At 49.7% G+C, this 20,283-nt stretch overlaps 1 protein-coding gene across 2 annotated transcripts in view; it reads right to left on the bottom strand.

Moving 5' to 3' along the window:
* Window positions 1–10,931: 10,931 nt before the first annotated feature.
* The window catches only part of FTO (FTO alpha-ketoglutarate dependent dioxygenase), a 389,551-nt gene continuing 380,199 nt past the window's right edge, over window positions 10,932–20,283 (bottom strand). Inside the window, exons 9-10 of one of the 2 annotated variants that reach the window (XR_009615364.3) lie at window positions 16,044–16,259; window positions 13,137–13,207 (exon numbers count right to left, since the gene is read on the bottom strand). Coding sequence is in view for 1 of the 2 variants with exons in the window: in XM_060650765.3 (XP_060506748.3) it covers window positions 13,054–13,207 (154 nt within the window). In the remaining variant the exon portion in view is untranslated. Of the gene's footprint in view, window positions 13,208–16,043; window positions 16,260–20,283 lie in introns of both variants that reach the window. The other variant, XM_060650765.3, reaches the window with a different exon arrangement.

The raw sequence follows: 20,283 nt of genomic DNA, 5'->3' as shown, positions 1-20,283 counted from the left end.
AAGGGCAAGGACTGCTTTCGAACTGCAGGATTCATGAGACGGTGCCTTGGTTTTTCATCGGAGATCAGAAATTGCCCTTTTTTATACAACAGGGCTCACAAAGTAGCTGCCCCTACACCCAAGTTACCACCCAGCACCAAAGAGCAAAGTTTCTCATTTGAAAAGCTAGATTTTCTCTCTTTTGAGCAATTTCTAGGAGTCTTGCACTATGCTAAAAGCTTTGTGTAGCTTCTCTTTTAAAAAAATTTTTTTTAACGTTTATTTATTTTTGAGACAGAGAGAGACAGAGCATGAATGGGGGATGGTCAGAGAGAGAGGGAGACACAGAATCCGAAGCAGGCTCCAGGCCCTGAGCCGTCAGCACAGAGCCCGACGCGGGGCTCGAACTCACGAACTGTGAGATCGTGACCTGAGCCGAAGTCGGACGCCCAACCAACTGAGCCACCCAGGCGCCCCAGCTTCTCTCCTTTTTAACCCTCAAACAACCCTATGTCATAGGAGCTACTAGCAGTCCCATTTAAAAGAAGAGAAATTGGGGCCCAGAGAGGTTAAGCCATTTACCCATGGTCACACTGGTGTGTGTGTGGTGTGTGTGTGTGTGTAGGGAAGGTCAGCTGGGACTGGAACCCGGGTCAGATTTACCCCAAAGCTCAGGTTTCTAACCACTCACTGCAAATGGCAGCGGCTGGAAGTAACCCTGTCTCCTGCCTTTGCCAGATCTGGAACCTTTTATGTCTGGTGGAATCAAGCACCTGGGCAGAATTGAAAATGGTGCTAAGGTCAAGCTGGGAGGGACAGAGGTTAAGGGCTCTAGCTCTGGAGCCAGACCGCCTGGGTTTGAATCCCGTCTCTGCCAGCTACTGGCTCTGTCATCTCGGGCAAGTTATTTGGCCCCTCTGGGCCTAAATGTCCTTACCTGGAAAATGGAATATAACTATCGCATGGGGTTGCTATGATAATGCCGTGAGACGGTTCCCATCCACAGGGTTCGAAGGGCACTTGGGAGCAGTCTAGGCCAGGTAAGCCATTTCAGATTACCGAAGGTCAAAGTCTCATGCCAGTGAATGGGGAGATGGGTCTCCTTCCGGCAGGATTCACAAGGATATGGCAGCAATGCCCGGGGGGGGGGGGGGGGTTGGTTCCCGCAAGGCGGGCTTTGTCCTGAGGTGTAATGAGCGAGCTTTGGGTATCAGGAGTCGAGCCCCTTCTTACGAGGGTGTCTATGCTTGAAATCATGTCCAGTTACTCCTAAGGGCCCCCTAGGAAGGTGCCATGCTGGAAAATGGCACACTCTCTCCTATTTTGTCTTTTTGCTTAACTTTTTTCTTTCTAAGGAAGCTCTAGGCTCAGCAGGAGGACTGAACTCACAACCCTGAGATCAAGAGTCCCACGCTCTACCAACTGAGCCAGCCAGGCACCCCTGTTTAAATTTAAAAAAAAATTTTTTTTTGGTGTTTATTTATTTTTGAGAGAGAGAGAGAGAGAGAGAGAGAGAGAGAGAGAGAGAAACAGAGCAAGCCGGGGAGGGGCAGAGAGAGAGGGAGACACAGAATCCGACGCAGGCTCTAGGTTCCAAGCTGTCGGCGCAGAGCCCGACACGGGGCTCGAACCCACAAACCGTGAGATCATGACCCGAGCCGAAGTCGGACGCTTAACCCACGGAGTCAGCCCTCAGTTTAACCCCTGTTTAACTTTTTATTTTGTTAGAATTACAGATTCAGAGGAAGTTGCAAAAAAAAAAAAAAATGTACAGGAAGCTCCAGCCAGTTTTCCCAGATTGCAACATCTGGTAGAACTGATACACAACATCAAAACCAAGACTGGATAGGACTCAATCCATTGAGCTGATTCCAAATTCACAGGTGCATGTGTGTGTGTGTGCGTGTGTGTGTGTAGACAGTTGTCTACAGCTGTGTCGTACGTGTGGATTCATGTGACCCCCCCCCCCCCCAACAATCAAGATACCACGAGGCTCTCTCATGCTGCTGCTGAGAAGCCAGTTCCTTCCACCCCTCACCTCTGGGCCCCGCCAATCTGCTCTCCAGCTCTATACTCCAGTTAGTTCAAGAAGGTTATATGATAAAGGGGATTATTCATTTTATACACATTTCCAGCATATAAGTGAGATTGGACGTTTTTGCTCCCTGTAAGTCCCTTGAGCGATCCATCCAAGTTGTCGTACGTATCGACAGTCTATTGCTTTTTTATTGCTTCGTAGTGTTCCACGGCCGATGCACTGATGTTTATTCACTCACCCAAGTCTGTTTACATTTGGGGGCTATTATGAACCAAGCTACTATGAACACGTGTGCATAGGTTTTGCGTGAACAGAGATTTCCTTTCTCGGGGACAAATGGGCAAGAGCGCAATTGCCGCGTCACGTGCTAATTGTACGTGTAGTTTCACAAGAAACTGCCCAAGTAGTTTTCAGAGCGGCTGTGCCTTTTTACATCAATCGGTAAGTGACCCCAGTTCTTCCACACCCTTGCCAGCATGAGGTGTTACCACCACTTTCAAAATGACAGCCGTCGGGGCGCCTGGGTGGCTCAGTCGGTTAAGCGTCCAACTTTGGCTCAGGTCATGATCTCACGGTACGTGGGTTTGAGCCCCGCCTCGGGCTCTGTGCTGACAGCATGGAGACCACTTTGGATCCTCTGTCTCCCTCTGTCTCTGCCCTGTGCCCACCCCCCACTCTGTCTCTCAAAAATGAATAAACATAAAAAAAAAATGACAGCCGCGTCATAGATGCCTAGGGCTACCTCTTGTGGCCTTCATCTGCCTTTCTCTAATGGCAAATGACACTGGCCATCTTTTCATGGGCTTATTTGCCACCTGTATGTCCTCTTTGCACAGTTTTCCCTCCATTGCTAAGACACGCTGTGGTTTTAGAGCCGAGCACCGGGAGTAACAGCCGGCTTGTGATTCAAGCCATGCGGTAACTTCTGGAACAAGGGAACTCAGAGTCTGGTCCCATCCCCCATACTCCAGGCTGTGTACTCACTGCGTAGAATTTGGGGATGGAATCATTAGGCTGTTTTGCCCTTATGTCTGTGTATGTGTCTGCTGAGCACACATAATTGACTTAAATGTTCGTGATGTGACAGCGGGGGCTCAGTAGACGTGTGATCCCGGGCAGTGGGATCTGACGTTGTCTTGCCAGTCCAAGCCCAGTGCCCAAGTTCACGTCCACCGAGGTCTTCCGGCCTTCCCTCAACCTCCACTGGCCAAGGCAGTTTGGTTGCTTGTGAGCTTGCTCTCCGGCGCTGTGCTGAGCCTGGATCCCTCCGCTGAAGGCCCCGCTGCTTGGAGAAGGCCTCGTCTGCTCCTTTCTTGGGCTGCTTCTCTGCCACCCTTGAATCCCAGACAGAACCGAGACCTCTTGCCGACCCCTGCCGCCAAGCCCCAGCCACCGGCTCAGTTGCCTTGGCTCTCATATCGGCGCCTCCTTGATCAAACGCCTCTTGGGGACACTAACCGCGCCGGGCAAGGCCTCCCTGGCCCCACCCGTTCTCAGTTCCGTCTTCCGTCCTGCCGCAAAGTCCGCTGTGCTCCTGACCAGCACACACAGCACGCAGCGCCAGAGCCACGAAAGGATTCGGGATGTTGTGCAACCTCGGGTGGGGCCGGAATGAAGAAGAGAAGCAAGTTTTAGGAGGTGAAGTAGGAGAGAGAAATCAGGGGTAGATTCCAAGCAGCCTTGTAAGCCGTGGCCAGAAAATCTTAGTGGAGATCCTGCCAGCGGAGATCCGATGTGTTATCAGGTTAATTTCACCCTAACAGCCAGCCAACAAACACTTCTCGAGTACCTCTTACGTGTCAGATAAAAGTTCGCTGGATTGATAGCTAATAAATATTAACTGACTCGGGGGTGTCATTCTGGGTTTTATGGGATGTACTAAAATGGAAGCAAAGGTTAGATGCTGTGAGCTCTGTGCCCTCTAGGATTTGAGAGTCCAATATGGAAGCCAAATCTGACAGGTGAAGTTATGTTCATAAACACTCCGGTGACGGGACAAGCAAAAATGATCCACACAGAGTGACTTATAAGCGACTCAAGGGTTCAGGTGGCGAGAGAGGCAGTGTAGACCCGAGGCGCTCTGGGTGAGTCTGGACAGCAGAGGCACAGCGCAGAGGCTTTTGGGAGGCAAAATGAACCCAACAGCACGTCAAGGGATAGAGGAAAAAAAAAAAAAAAATCAACGGACGCTTTGCAACTTCATTACAACTACACGGCCTGAACTGAACGTAAATGAGCCCTTTGGAATTCCTTAACAGAAACTCTAAGAACCAGAGGCTCCTGGGTAGGAAGTTAACCACAGCAGCAGCAGCCGTGTTCTACTGACCCTTTTTAATGACAGGTTAGTCAGCTCTAGGAGTTAGAGAGCATACATGCGCCCTCCCACCACCCGCCTTGAGGGAAAAAAAAAAATCATGGACCAGATCCCCACCTCTCCTAATGAGGCATTAGAATATTCTCAGTCTTGCTACAGGAGCAGAAGGGCTCAGGAAAGATCCCTTGCCTATCTGTTCAGCACTTGGACTCAGAAGATCAGGCTTGCTTCCCTGCAGACCTGTCCACCGTGAGACAAGACGCCTGGACCATCCGCCTCGGGATGGCTTCTCCTGTCTACATCGCTCAGGCTTCTGTAACTCGGGGAGAGCCTTAGGTTTGGCTCTTGATTCTATTTTGTCCCGTAATAGTGTTGCCTCAAATGTTTTTTTTTCCATGTTGCTGTACAGAGAGGCGTCTTGGCATGAGTGTGTGTGTGTGTGTGTGTGTGTGTGTGTTAAGTTTATTTATTTTGAGAGAGACAGAGAGAGCTTGAGCTGGGGAAGGGCAGCGAGACAGGGAGAGAGGGAGAATCCCGAGCAGGATCCTCGAGGTCAGTGCACAGAGCGTGGCGAGGGGCTGGAACCTGCGAAACCGTGAGAGCACGACCCGAGACGAAATCAAGAGTCAGAGGCTTAACCGACTGAGCCGCCCAGGCGCCCCAGGCCTGAGTGTTTTGATTGGGATACCATAATAAGATTCATCGTCGTCATTAATACGTGTTGAGTCATTAGTAAGTACTAGACAAGATGTTAATCACCTAACATGCTCGACTGCTGATGATACAGCCCCTCCTCGGCGTTAGGCTCGGGGTCAGCACACCTTTTCCGTAAAGGGCCAGGTAGTGAATATTTTAGGCTTTGTGGGTCCTGTGGTCTCTGCTGTAGTCATTCCCCTCTGTCATGGGAGTGAGAAAGCAGCCGTGGATGATACAGAAACAGACGTGTGGCTGCGTTCCCATACAACTTTATTTTATAAAAACAAGTGATGGGCCAGATTTGGCTGTAGGCTGTAATTTGCTGACTCCTGCTCTAGATTTTACTATTGTGACTTTTGCTTGACCCGTGTGTTTGGGGTGATGAATCCTGGCCTGATTTTAATATCCTGCACCATAAATTCCGATGGCCTGTTTGGATAGTTAAAAATCCCCAACATTTTGTGGAACTTGCAGCCCAAGGGAAAAAGACTTAATGGCACACAAACTATTTTCTAGACTAACAGAATTTCTTCTTTTCTGGGCTGGAATCGGAGGGATAGGCTGCTCTTGTTCTTGGGAGCAATCTGGAACTTTCTTCTTCTTCCACATACTTTAGGTGTATTTGCGAGCTGGGTCCGAGAATGTTTATATTCTTCCTGCACCTTAAGACATACCAGCAACTTGAAACCCAGTTTCTATAATTCACCTTAAATAACTTGATTTCTCCCATCTGGGCTTTAACTGTTCCATCTGTAAAATGGGTACGATGTATAAAAACTCCTCTTTGGGAGACAGGCCTTTGCAAATGTGATAACTCTTGCTGCTTTGGCCAAACTGCTCTCTTATTCTCAGGCTCTGCATTAAAATGGGCAAGGGGCCGAGAGCAGAAATGCTAAGTAGGAGCAGGGCTCTGAAGAGAGGGACCTGGTGATCCTAGCACAGCGTCTGGTATTTAGGGAGGGATCCATGAGTGTTAGAAGAATCCATTTTGGCTAAGGCCGAGAAGATGAACCAACACTCCCAAGGGTTGGCAATAATATGGGAGCCACAGGCAGGCGGTGGCGGGGGAGGGGCCTCGGCCAGCTTCCCCACCTGGCTTTTCCACCTTCAACTTCACGCCCTCCTCCCTGTGCCGCAGCCAGTAGGCCCCTGACACGGCCACACTTCTGTTGTTTTGTGTGGGCAGAGCTTTGCTGGCCCAAGGCTGTCAAATTCACTTCGACTTTGGCCTCAGCTGGGGCTTCATGCTTTCAGAAAAATTTCCCCCACCGCCCTTCACTTGAGGTCCTTGGCAGGGATGCCTGTCTCATTCTGCACGCACAACTCGCTTAATGGGCACAAAGAAACGGGAGAAAGCTCGGGGAAAAAAAAAAACCCAAACCAAACAAAAAGACCAACCCGACCCAGCCTAAACCTTGGGAAATCTAACAAGGCCTGTATCTCTTTAAAAACTATACACAGACATTTCTGGTCGAAGTGAAACCATGCTTCTCGCAGAGGACTGGAGACAGCAAATGAAGCCTTAGTCATACACAGTTAGTTTCAAACTTATGTTACTGCTCACAGGGAGAAATCAATGTACAGTATATTAAAAACAATCACCGCGGCCCTTCAGTGATCCAATAGTTTAGCTTTGAATGCATTCAAGCTAATGGGGGCTTTAATGGCTTCTGACAGATCATTCCATTGATCAAGAGGCATGTATGAAATACGCTGCCTACGAAACTCTGTTTTGATTTTGAGAAAAAAAAAAAAAGAGAGAAAAACAAACCCCTAAACGTCCATGGTAAACAGGCCTTGATTGTTCACATGTTCACCGAGGGGCCGCTCAGCCTGACCCTGGTAGGGAGCAGCGGAGGGGACAATGGGAATCCTATATACCTGGCTTGCTTTTCCCCGACCCTAATCAAGGCATAATCAACTGGAAATCTCTGTCTGAAGCGTTGGGGGGCGGGGGGCAGGAGGGTGACCGGAGGTCCAGTGTTCTGTATGGGACGAGTTACGGGGCGGGGGGGGGGGTAGCTGTAGCTGCTCTGAGAAACTGACTCAGCCCTGCCGGGGCCCTGGGGCTGCTGGGTTAACGGTGGGTGCTCCCAAGTGAAAAACAGGATTCCCTCTTTGGAAGGACGAGCAGGGTTTTCAGCTGGCGACGACAGTTTTGCCCAGAAACCAAGGAAAGAATGCTCCCTCTGTGCGGGTGTGCCCCCCAGCGTGGCACCTACCTCTCCGCAGGTACGGGCATCTTCGCAGGGGGCGCGAAAACTTTTAAAAGGGGCCCCGACACGACTCTTGGGCAGAAGTTGTTTCACATTCCCCCGGTGTTCCAGCCGCTTGTTGGGGCCTCGCCCGAGAGCCGTGTACAGCTCCCGCCTTACACCGGCCTCGCCTGATGGGAAGTGAGCAAAATGCACGCCGATCCTTCCGTCTCCCACCCAAATGCAACCGGTCCCACAAAATAAATAATCACAATCTTGCTTCCTTGCATTTGCACGGGGCTCCCGCGTTTTACAAGCGTTTCCACTGCCGTCTCCATTGGGGTGCGGTGAGGACTTTCTCCTGTGGGGTCCCGTTCAGCTCGCAGACCCTCTCCCTGGCTCAGAAGCTGGGAAGGGCAAGTAGGAGGTCTTTGAAACGGGCACCACTCAGGGCATGCTAATCTGTGGTCTTTATTTCATCGTTAATAGCTAGCAAGCCTGCGGAAAGACTTCCTGCGGCCAATCACGAACACTAACGAAGCAGGTCGGACTTGCTCTGAGCACACAGGGTCCGGAACCACCGGGCTTTTCCTGAACTTCCGGGAGAATGGCCTTGACCTTTGTGTCCCCATCCGTGGGGGCACAGTGCTGTCCTAGGCCAGCACTTCCCATCCCTCCGCAGGAAGCGCCCGCACTTACCAGATTAAAAAGCAACAGGAAAACCTTCGTGCTAGAAGCACTTCATTTGTATTGGTGCCGTGTTTAGTGAGTGGCTTTTGTAAAATTGATGAATTTTGTCTAAAGGCAAGTGCAGACAGGCAAACAGATCTGTATCTGCTGTTATCCATTTAGCTTGACACCCATGTGCAGAGGAACTATTTTCCCTCGATTCTTTCACGACTGATGAAAATTAAACGCGGGCAAAGTCGCGCACTGCATCATTGGAAAAGAATCACTGAATCTAATGCTGGAAGTTAATTAATGCTTCCCTCCCCTCGAAACAGACTGACCCTGGTGCTTAGACATTCAGAGTCGATAAGCAATTGTTGTACACAGATCATCCATTAGAAGGTGGCGGCAAGAATTTTATTTATTTATTTTTTTTACGCAAATCTAAAATTGCAACGGGTGATCTCATCCCGCTGGAGAAATGGGAACACTGAAGAATCATTTTTCACAGTTATCTCATTTATAAAAACTTCCATGCCATCTGCCTAGGAAAACAAAACAAGACAAAACAAAAACAAAACCAGGAGCCGTGAGGTGCAAACGGGAGACTATAAATCGTCACGGATGATTCCGGCACGAGGTAGGAGACCTGACGTGAATCACTTAACATGCACGGTCGCGGGGACAGAGCAATCCAGCGAGCGAGGCGTTACCAGCATCCCTGTTATATACACGACGACTGGGGCACAGAGAGGTCGAGGGATTTGCCTACGTCACGAAGCGACAACTGCTATCAGAGGAAACTGGGAGGATGACCGTTGTAGCTCACACCTCACTGAAGATCTACAGACGGCAGTACCGTGAAGGCCGTTTCTGTGCCACTCCTCGATCTTGCCAGCGATCTCAGGGGGGGAGATACATTACCATTATTCCCATTTTGTGGACAAGAAAACAGAGGTTTGAACGGATGGCAGCCTTAGAGCCAGACCCAGGGCCAGGATTCAAACTGGGTGGGGAGGTCCGCAGCCAGAAGCCTCGACGGCTGCCCAGGAATCAGAAGGAAATCTGGTTGATGGTCACGGGCTAAATACAACAGGGGTGCAGAGGGGACCAGTTTTCAATCACGGGGGAAGGGGCCGGGCAGGTTATCTGGAAGGACGTCTTGCCTCCAAACGGTACGGACAGCATAGGAGTTGGGACTGTCCTGTGTGGACGGGGGCCGGGCTGGGGGGATCCTTTTCCTGGCATCCTCTGAAGCCGGCCTCGGCCTCCGGGACCCAGCAGTCGCAGGTGGCCCCATCCTGCAGGAAGTCATTACTAGTGCCTTTCCCCTTCCCCACTCCAGCTTCTCAAGCCGCCCGGCTCTCCGGCAGCCCCCATCGTCATCGTTACAACACTCCCGGGCCTTTCCTCCCCCTTTATGGTTGTCAAATTGATTTCACCACCGCGGCACCCATGGCTCTCAATGAGACTTAATTAAAAATACCATTTAATCACAAAGTAACAAAGGCAAACTGAATAAATGGCATTACCACTTCAGCACATCCAGAACCGCTCTCTCCTCTCCTTCTCAATCTGCTTGGATGAGAATTGCCTTTTCAAATAAGAATCCCCCCCCCCCCCCCCCCCCCGTCTTCCATGCACTTGCCTCTGACAGATCTCCAAAATAAACAGTATTTAGCATGGCATGGATCCAAATGTATGCAATTTGCCCAGTGGTGAAATCAGCCTTAACTAGAGCAGGAGAAGGGAAAGAAAACCACCAAAAAACAACAGTCGCATTCGAAATCACCTTCCCCCGAAACACGCAGACCTTCTGCTGCGTGTGGGGTGTCCATTAACTAGGGCCTATGGAATCTCATTTCCAGCATCCCTCGATTTAGTTGGTGATGGATTTAGAAGCTTATTACTAAAATTGTGTCACAAGCGATGCCATGACCCCGCTCTTTTCTGTCTCGCGAGCTCCCCTGGGTGGGAGGCTGCTGAGGAGGCCGCGGGGGAAGGGGGGGGGGGAGCTGTGTGCAGTGAGGCAGCAGGGCGAGGCGCCCCTTCATGCACTTGGAGGCGTCTGCAGGACACCTGCCCCTTGTTGAGATCTGCGCCTCGGGTGTGGGGGTCCCAGTTAGGAAGCGGTGCTTTCCTGCCTCAGGGCCTTCGCGACCACGGTTCCCTTTCCTGGAAAGCTCTTCCCCATCACCTGTCACCTTCTTTCCTTGACCGCCTAATCTAAGCCAGCTGTCATCAATCCCCAGCACCCAGTGGGTTCCCTTCCTGGAACTTAGGACCATCTTGCTCTTTATTTGCCGGTTTACCGTCCGTCTCCCCCGATAGGCTCCTGCGTATCCCTGGCAGTCGGCACGGGGGCTGGCACAGAGGAGCCCTTGGAAGGCAGGGACGTGCCCTGGATGCTCGGGGCTCGCCGCTGCCACCGAGGTGGTCAGGAAAGGTTTGTGGGAGCGAGGGAAAGGTTTGAAGGGAGAGGGAGTCAGGAGGACCTCAGTGCACAGGGATCTCGTCAGATCACTTTTCTCAGGACGGCTGGGGCCCAGGGGGTGGGAAAGCCGTCAGGAAGCACGGGGGGGACAGCTCACTCAAGGTGGCCCCAGGGCCAGGCTTCCTACTCGCTCAACCGCGCACACGGCCCCTGTTCCCAGGTAAGTCCTTCCCTGGCTCTCGGGGGAGAAACAGGCCTTCCCTTGGCCCCGCGGGAACGGAATTGATGGCCAGTGCCCGCCGCAACCCACTTTTTATCGTCTCTGGCCGTCCCTCCTTCTGCCCACCCGAAACCTCCCGGTGGAGACTACGTCAGCCTCAAACGCGCTGAGCTCCTGCTTGCCGAAAGCCATCATTTCCTCCGCGAAAACGAGATCTCCCCTTCTGGATTCGCTCCAGGGAGTGGTTCCTCCAGCCCTGGCTGTGCACCACAGGCCCCACCTGGAGGTCTTGAACCATCTCCACCGACTAGCCCCACCCAAGCCAAGGAAGCAGGCCCAGCCACCAGCGTGCACGGAGGAAAGAGCAGAGCGCCTCTCTCGGGTTCTATCCTTTTAATAGTTTTATTGTTTATGAATGTTTTATGAGGTACAAGACATATTACTACAAAGTAGTTCACAAATATAGCTCAACAGTCATCACACATATTGGGGTTAAGCACTAAGCATGATTATCTATTGCTAAGGCAGGGGTGCAAGCAAGCGGGTTTGGAGAGTGCCGACACCAGGGGTAGGGTTTAGGATCAATGGTAATAGGGAGCACCAGGGGCCATGGAGGGCTCACATCCCGCCTAAGAGCGAGAAGACACTGCTTAGCTCATGGCCAGGCCAGGATGGAGGCCCAGGACTGCCAGATGTTCGGAATTTCTGAAGAGAATACACACGCTTTTACTTTATACGAAATCTCCCAATTTTTCAATACTGGCACCTAAGGAACTTTAACACAGAACAAGCGCTGGGACTAAATAGAACAGGAGGCTACGCGGCCTGGGTTCCCCGGGCTGCGATTTCTATGCGCCACACGCTCCATACCTCCGCGATCTCATTTAATCTCGACAAGCGCCCGGGGAGGTGGCACCCTGTCTCTCGTCTGCTGATGAGGAGACTGAGGACGGAGAGAACGGAGTCTCCAGAAGCCCTGGCTTCTTTGGGGAACGCGGCCCCTTATCTCCGCAGAAGGGGGCGCTGCCTTGAATCAGGGAGGGTCTAATGGCGGGACGGAGTCTGGTTCTCCGTGCGCCTCTCAATGGGCCGAACAGCTGCTCAGCTTCCAACCTACCGCTGTAAACCACTACAAGAGAAGGCAATGGGCTGGGGAGAGGGGCTAACTACTCTCGCGATTTCTGGGGTCACCGAAGGGCAGGAGCCAAGCCAAAAAGGGACAAAACTGGTACATGGGCGTGGGAAGGACGGACAACGTCTACATCAGGTCAGCTTTACTGACACATAATAATACTAATATGCACTGGGTAATCTAACTACCTGTCAGAATTCGTTCTACGCCTGTAGCCAGGTTATTCCACTTCATCTTCCCCTCGTGAGTCGGTGCCTTTCGTGTCTCCATCATACAGGTGAGGAAACTGAGGCACGGTGACGTGCCGAAGGTCACAAAGCCGGTGTGTGTTTTGACCCAGGCACTCTGAAACCGGAGCCCAGATTTTAACCTCTACTATCCATCACCCTTCTGATGCACCGATGTCATCAGGACGGGGCCCCGGGGCTCCTCAGGCCTCGACCTACCACCTATGAATGGGGGTGATTCTAGAAAAATGCATGTGCAGGCTACATCCATGAAGCAATGCAAACAGGGCTGGGTCTCCTTCATTAGATCGGGGAAACTTCCTCACGACAGATGTCGAGTGCATTTTAATTTCTGACACGTCTTCATTCCTGGGGGCAGATAGAGAACTCGTAACTCGGGCTTTTATGGAGGTCTGTCTCACAGAAGGGCAAGTGGCAACTCTTTAACGACTCGTTCCGCCCATGGGGGTAGGGACTACAGACCGTGGAGAAGAGACTCTCCTGCTCTCAAACTGTTTATGGAAGTGTGATCCAACGGAACTTTCTACAATGATGAAAAGGTCCTGCATCTGTGCTGCCCAATACGCTAGTCACCAGCCACATGTGGCTATTAAGCACTTGACATGTGGCTGGGGCAGTCGAGGAACTGAAGTTTTGATTACAACTGAAACTGAATTTAAGAAGCCACGCCCAGTTAGCGGCTACCTACTGGACAGCACAGCCTCTAGATGGCGTCATGAGAAACTGGGCAGAACGGATCTAGATTCCATCTTCCCCTGGATGACTTCAGAGTCTTCTACTCTAGAGTCTCTGAACAGGTTTGGGAAGGTGGAAAGGAGGATGGGCTCTGTCATAGGCTGGGCTCACCTCTGTCACCATGGCCCTTGGGAGATGAAGGCCTCACCTTAAAAATCCAAGAGGGGAACAGTAGTTTGGGGGCAGGTTCTTGTTTCATACCGAATCAGATTATAACACTGCGTCATTTTTTAAACATTTTAATATTCATGGGCTCCACTCCCTACTCTTTCCATCTGGGACCCAGGTTCTACAATCTAAAGGCCAAGTCTACCCTTGTCCAAGCCCATGACATGGCTGGAGGAAGGAAGCCAAAAATATCTTTTCCTCCTCCACCTAAGACTTGTGCTCCTTCTAGGGTTTTGCTTCCAGAAGCAGACCTCTGAGTTCTGAAACGATGTCTGTGAGATCAAACGGCAGAGGCATCGAAGGATCATCCTTTTCCCAATATGGCCGACATTCTGGCTTCTGATCCACAGGTAAAGTTCGGGCAATTCGGGACTGGCACCTGGAAGAATAGGAAGAGGTAATTAATCCACGGGAAGAAACTCCTAGAAGACTCAAACCCGTGTGCAGTTTGGAACGACACTGCCAAACATTCCAAAGACAATCCTCCACGGTGGTGGTGGTGATGAGACGAAAGGATCATGAGTTCACCAGGCAGAAAGCAGGTGCTTCTAAGACAGAAGGATTGTTCTTCATGGTGCCGGAACTGCTTTTTCTTTTTTCAATTCCCTGCTTTGTATTATCTCCAGTGGCCTCCACAGAAGCCAATCACCAGGGAAATTCAGTTACTCTGCCTTTAAAATGGTGAATTATTTTTTCATTATCTCAACTGTTATTTAAAGTGTGTGATTAAGCCATTATCAGATTTAAATGTTTGTGGGATTTCGATGTATTACTAGATTACTGGGAAAGATTAAATTGAATTTACTGCATTAAAACGTCCAAGAATAGATTAAACAATATTACAGGCTGGGATTGACTTTGGAGATTCTAGAGATTTACAAGTGTCCCAGCTTGCTGTGCTCAGAAAAAGGCACTCCAAGGAGAGACCGATTTATAAGGATATATGCAAATAGAGGTTAATAATCATTTCCACTGATGAATAGGTGGGGAAAACTTCCACAAAATTAAATTAAAAGGCTAGCAAGAGTTACTCCCTAAGGAAAACACTTAAATCACGGTTTTTATTAAATGGATTATTCATCAATAGTAGAGAAATTAATTATCATATGCAACTAAATTATAGCCTTGTAAGAAAAAAAAAAAAAGTTGGGGCGACACCATCACCCCCTGGCAGGCATCTACCTCTCAGAGAGACCGGCTTATTTAAAATTGGTCTGGGAAAGCTCAGTGGCTTTGGCTGTATTTGTCTGAAAAACGAGGATCAGAGAGAATGTAATAAGAGAATGCAACAAATCGCAGTGCGAAATGAACAGTTTCCCTGCTGTCTGGGAGCGCAGGGCGGTGGAAGGGTACACACTCAAAAGAAGTACCGTGAGTCCACTTGAAAGAACTGCAAGAGTTCCTCCCCGCCCCCACCGCCTCTGCATCGTTCTCTAAATCAGTTAAAAAGTGGTCCTGCCCACGGTCTGCCTTCCGTGTGGGGCCAGCTGCGAAGAGAGCAAAGAACGGCATCTCCTTGGCCCCCGTTCCGGGCGCGGTGGTAGAGACGGTTCGTGACGAAAAGACATCGTCTTCTCTGGGGAATTATTAATGGTGAGGGGATCCCCGCGGGAAAACATACTTCAACTTTACACCTATTTTCTCGCGTGGTTAATTGCTATACCGGCATCCTATGCACTCAATTCGTCGTACATTACACATAACATTCCAATATATCTTCGGCTCCCCGCATCAGACCCTGATAATAGCGTCTGTTAACATGCGCTAAGTACTATTATGTAGCACATCACTTCATAAATAATAAGATTAGCTGACCTCAGGGCCCCAAGAAGAGTAATGTGTTTAAATGTTCTCATTATTTATTTAAAACAAGAATTAAAGCAACAGAAGCTGCTTTTGACAATCCTCTTAGCATAAATATTAAACTGTTTGCACTGATAAGCCCCACACAGCACTAAAGAACAGAGGGTGCATTCTGCAGGCTACTTAATAATAGGTGTTTGACACTCTGTCGCTTGCTGTCGTGGTTCTGAGGGTGCGTCTCTGTAGTTCTAGAGACAGTCTCTAAATCACATGAAAGGCATGGGAGGGAATTAATATTCAGGGGAAGCTGCGACTAATTACAAAGGGACTCGGCACAGCTTTGCAAATTGTGCTTTCTCTCTGCTTCAGAATCACAGAGTGATGCTCAATTTACTAGGTAGGGAAAGTTATTCCAAATTGAGCATTTCAACCTCTCAGCGGATAAATTATCTGCGCGCACATTATCCTGGCTGGCAGATTAAAGGGCTATGATAAGTGTCGATCCACCTAGAATATCATAAGGTTTGTAAAAAGTCAATAGAGATGCTTTTTCACCTGTCAAGCGGGTTTGCCCCCTCACTTTGAGAAAGCGTTACAAATATTCAATCCTCTGCTGCAGAGGTTGGCTTCGGCCGCGTTCTAGAAGCTTCCCACCAGCTTTTCTTCTGGGTAAAGGTTTTCTTCTGGTTCTGCGATTTTCTGCAACCCAAAGCCTGGCTGGTACGGGCACCAGCTCCTTTCCATCCAGGCCCTGAGAGCCTAGGAGCTGTGTACATTCACTGCCTCCCTCTGGGCTAAACGTAGAGCCCTTGGTTGGGTTTCTTTACGGTCTTAATTCAGATTTTTCCAGGTCGCTTTGAAACTCCCTTTAATACCAGTGCTCCTGGCCAATTTCCAAAAGGTGGCGATGGGGCCCAGCAGAGGGCTCGCCGTTTCGGGTGATGCGTTGACCCACAGGAGAGGAAGGTCACGGCCACCTCAGATCGAACTGTCTGAGTCGACACCGTGCCAGACCGTGGAACTTTCTGAGAAAGAGGGGACTGAGAATTGCTTGAAGGCACAGCCCCTTTTCAGTGTTAACTTCCCTTGCTCAGATCACTCATTCTGCCTCTTCTTGGCTCATCTCCTAAGACGGGGCAGGAGGGAGGTCGAAGCGTCGTGGTTAACGGTGAGCGAGTGGGGATGATGATGATGATGCTAACACTTACTTACGGGGCTGTTGCAAAGGTTAAATCGATTAATACATGCGGAGTGCTCAGAACACTGCCGGGCATGCAGGAAGCACTCAGCAGATATTACATATTATTACCACTGCCGTTACGTCTACTATGAGCACGAGCGAAGGACAGATGGTAAAGTCAAGCGTAGAGCGAGCTGCCTGTGGTCCCTGTGACAGTGCCCTCCCTTCATACCAGCTGAGTGGGGGGCCTCCGGACCGGCTCTCTCTAGAAGCTCTGGAGATTCGGAAGCAGTTCTTTCTGGCTCGAGCCAAATGGAGCCCGTGGCTGAATCCTATCGCAATGTGATGCTCCAGGATGCTGAGGTGTACGTATCCAAGCTGCGACAGCTTTCCAGCGACGGGCGAAAACGCTCAGATTCGGAAAGACCCAACAGTTGTTCCCGAAGACCTAGAATTAACAAAAGGCGCCGTCGTCCGACTTTCTGAGCGGCGGCTCTTCCAGACTGACTTGGCATTTGCGGGAGAGAAAGTCGGATTGTTGCTTGGCACAAACGCTCTACGGTATGCAAAATAAAGGGGCCCTAAGTTCTCTCAGGGCGTGTTTTAGGAATGCTGACCCCGGTGAACGTTTGCAGCCTGTGTCTATCCCTACCTTCCCGCACCGAGAAGACGGGACTTTTCCTGCAGGCAACCTGTCCCTTCCCCATGCTTGGCCATGGGGTCTGGTGGGATCGGCTTCATGTCTACAGCAGGGGAGAGCCTTGACTGGCTCCACCCAAGGAGCACACCACACTCACCCAGCCACGGGAAGAGGCTCACAGGGAAGCACGTGACCCAATCCAGGGCCAGAGTGAGACGCTAAACCAGAGGACTGGCGTGGGGGCTGCGGCAAGAGCCTCTCTCCTCTCCTGTGAGCCATCAGGCCGCACCCTCTGGGACCGCCGCGGTCATTTTGCTACGCGCGGCAAGGGGCTGGCTCCTGGGCGATCCTGTTCACAGCTGGATCGAGCCGCACTTGAAGCCGGGTATGCTTAGACTCTTTTCAGTTTCACAATTCGTTATTGAGTTAGGGTTTCCTGTCACTTGCGACCAAAGAGTCAGCCTGGCTGATGTGCTGGCCATGCTCCCCACCTGTCAGTTACTCCCGCCCCACCCCCCCCGCCTTTTGCTACAACATCCGTGTGCCATGGGCCTGCCTGCCAAGGGGACGTGGACGGTCTTGCCTCCAAACTGAGAGGCGGGTGACGACACTGTGTAGTGTGTGTAGGGACCATCGCTGGCCTTTGTTTTTGGTTCAAACGGTGTTTCTACTTGAGACACACTTCTACCCAGAAAACAAGGGGGTGCTGCTGTCATCCAAGTAGGTCTCTGCACGCAGATAAGCTGGTTTTAATGACCACAGCTGGATGGCTTCTCTCAAGAAGGTTGAAAAAAAAAAAAAAATTCCTTAAACTCCACGCTCCCAAGGAGAGTAGATCATTCTGGACCCACTCAAACAGGAAGAAAATGACCTTTTCCCCTTTCAACCTTGTTCTCTCTATTCGCATCCTAAAATCCTATTTTATTCATTTATTTAAAATTTACACGTTTATTTATTTATTTTGAGACTGAGAGAGAGAGAAAGAGAGAGAGAGAGAGAGAGAGAGAGAGAGAGAGAGAGGAGAGAATCTCAAGCAGGCTCCACGCTGTCAACGTGGAGCCCGAGGCGGGGCTTGATCCCACGAAGCGTGAGATCATGACTGGAGCTGACACCAAGAGTTGGATGCTTAACTGACTGAGCCATCCAGGCGCCCCACGCAAATCCTGTTTTTAATGCTTCTTGGTGAGCAAATGAACTTGAAGCTACCCAGAAGCCCCCTGGCCCCTTTTGTGAAGCATTACCAAGAGAGCAAAGGAAAATCACACATATGGCATCGCTCTCCCTCTCGAATGCACTTTATTTTGATTCCAAGGATGCTATGAGCCACCCCCAAAACCTCTCGATACTAGGAATGGATCGCCCCGAAGGACCTGGTGACACGACAGGACGCAACGGAAAAGTGTTGGCTGGCCGATGGGAGCAGACTCTCTCCCCACAGGTGTAACTCACACAGGGCCTCAGCCCCGCTGATTTCCCCCAGGGCGACACTTACATCTGGGTGATCCGGATTTCAGCTACATTAGCGAGCACTGGTCACCGTGCTAAAATTAACCACTTTAGCTAAAGTGTGTGTTAATTATGGGTATGCAAGCAGTCAATAAAAGGTTAATGCAAAAGTCAAAGGATAAATTTCTTCCCTTATTGCATCACTTCACAGACTAAATGACTAACATTATACTTTGTGTTTTTAATCAATAGGTTTTACAGTAATGTGCTGGCCATTGATTTTAAGAAAACATATACGGTCTTCCTCCTTGTCCCTAAATTTTGCAACAAATAAAGAAGGACAGGTAGCATTTACATAACTCTTGGTGACATGATAAAGATTTCAGGAGAAACGGTTTCTGCTAGAAGATTCGGCAAGATAAGCCAGCTTCAAAAAAAAAAAAAAATACAGAAAAACCCAGAACTTGATGGGGAAATATTACTAGCCACACACTGCAGAGCGGACAAGAAAAATAAACTCCTAAGAGGGAATCTTTTAGTGGGAAAGAAGAGAGCAGCTCCCGATTACAAGAATTACATTCTGTATATTGTTTAAATGTCCAAAAGACTCTTAGTACCCAGCGCTGTGTTACTTCGAGTTTTACAAACTAAGGGAGATGCGGGAGGTGGGTATTTGATCCCCATTGTGAGGGCTGCCTCACCCACAGTTAACTGACGGAAAGTGGGAGAGCCAGGCCTGGGCCAGACCTGGGCATCTGGCCGGCTGCCCCTTCTACCACATTCCACTGTTGTCATGCGTTTCCATGTGGACGAAAGGGGCCCTGTCCCCTGACTACTTAGCCGTTCTTGACAAACTTACATATTCAGGAGATTCCAAACCATTTCAAGGAGGGGAAGGAGGAACAAAGCTTTTTTTTCCCCTTCAAGTTCTAGAAGGACTATTATTATAGCAAATGACTGACAAAACTTCCTTTTCGTTCTGATGACTTTGAGTTTCGCCATAAGCATCTATAAAGTCTGCAGAAATGAAAGACACGTGTTCATCTTCTAAGAGCATAAACTACTTGTGATTGTGCTCCTGGGAAAAATCTCTCAACCTGTTAGTTTCCTTAGATGTTACAGGAAACTAGTGGTTCTCTGCTTCACTGGATTATGTGAAGATAAAACCAAATATGTATACAAAAGCCCTTTAAAATAGGTAAAATGTCACACAGATGTATAATTATGCGTCGACCTCCTTTTCCTCTATGTATAGATACAGGTCCTATTTTAATTTTTGAGAGAGAGAGAGAGAGAGAGAGAGAGAGAGCTCGTGCGCCCGAGAGTGTGAGCTGGGGAGAGGGGCAGAGGGAGAGAGAGAATCTTAAGCAGGTTCCCCACCCAGTGCGGGGCCCGACATGGGGCTCGATCTCACAACCGTGAGATCATGACCTGAGCCAAAATCAAGAGTCAGACACTTAACTCAGTGAGCCACCCAGGAGCCCCAAAGTACAGGTCCTATTTAAAAAATACAACTCATTATTCAATGTTGGCCAGAGGCGCTTGTAACGCTTATAAATGAAAATGAAAGAGATCACATTCCTAAAGGTGAGAGTGATTTAAATTACCAGCTTCAGGGGTGCCTGGGTGGCTCATTCCGTTAAGCGTCCGACTTTGGTTCAGGACATGATCTCATGGTTCGTGAGTTCGAGCCCCGCGTCGGGCTCTGTGGCTGACGGCTTGGAGCCTGGAGCCTGCTTCCGATTCTGTGTCTCCCTCTCTCTCTGCCCCTCCCCCGCTCATGCTCTGTCTGTCTGTCTCTCTCTCTCCCTAAAAAATAAACATTAAAAAAATTTTAAACTAACAACTTCACCAGGAAATACCCAGTGACGAAAAGAGTACACTTCTCTTCAAGTCAGAGTTTTTTCCAGAATTGTAATTTACAACGAGGAGTTGACAGTCATTCTGGCTGATGTTAAACAGGAGTCTGTTTTAGGATATCAGCCACATCAGAACGCACTCCCTCAAAGGATATAAGCCAGCATGCGAGGCTTCCCATCAAATCTACATTTAACTTGCAAAACCCAGTGGCCTGGATCAGCATGAAAATAGCGGGAAGTAAGGATATAATTGGGCAACAATCTCCTCTATGGCCTCTTATGCTTTGGAGGGAGCAAGAGACCAACACAGGATCGGAAAGTTCTCCATTCTTCCCCTTCTCGACGGGACCAAGAGTGCTACAGCATCTTGCCACCCAGGGTGATTCCAGTGTCTAAACAGAAGTATTTTTCCTATACCATACAATCTAAATCCTGGACAGTACCTTATGTACAAGTTCAGGGATTTTCACGCATAATTCTCACTGTCTGTGATGTCTACCTTCAACACCACATTTCAAATCTAACCT

The sequence above is a fragment of the Panthera onca genome, chromosome E2, assembly GCF_046562875.1.
Source record: "Panthera onca isolate mPanOnc1 chromosome E2, mPanOnc1 haplotype 2, whole genome shotgun sequence".
Taxonomy (NCBI): domain Eukaryota; kingdom Metazoa; phylum Chordata; class Mammalia; order Carnivora; family Felidae; genus Panthera; species Panthera onca.
This window is presented reverse-complemented; position numbering and strand designations above follow the sequence as displayed.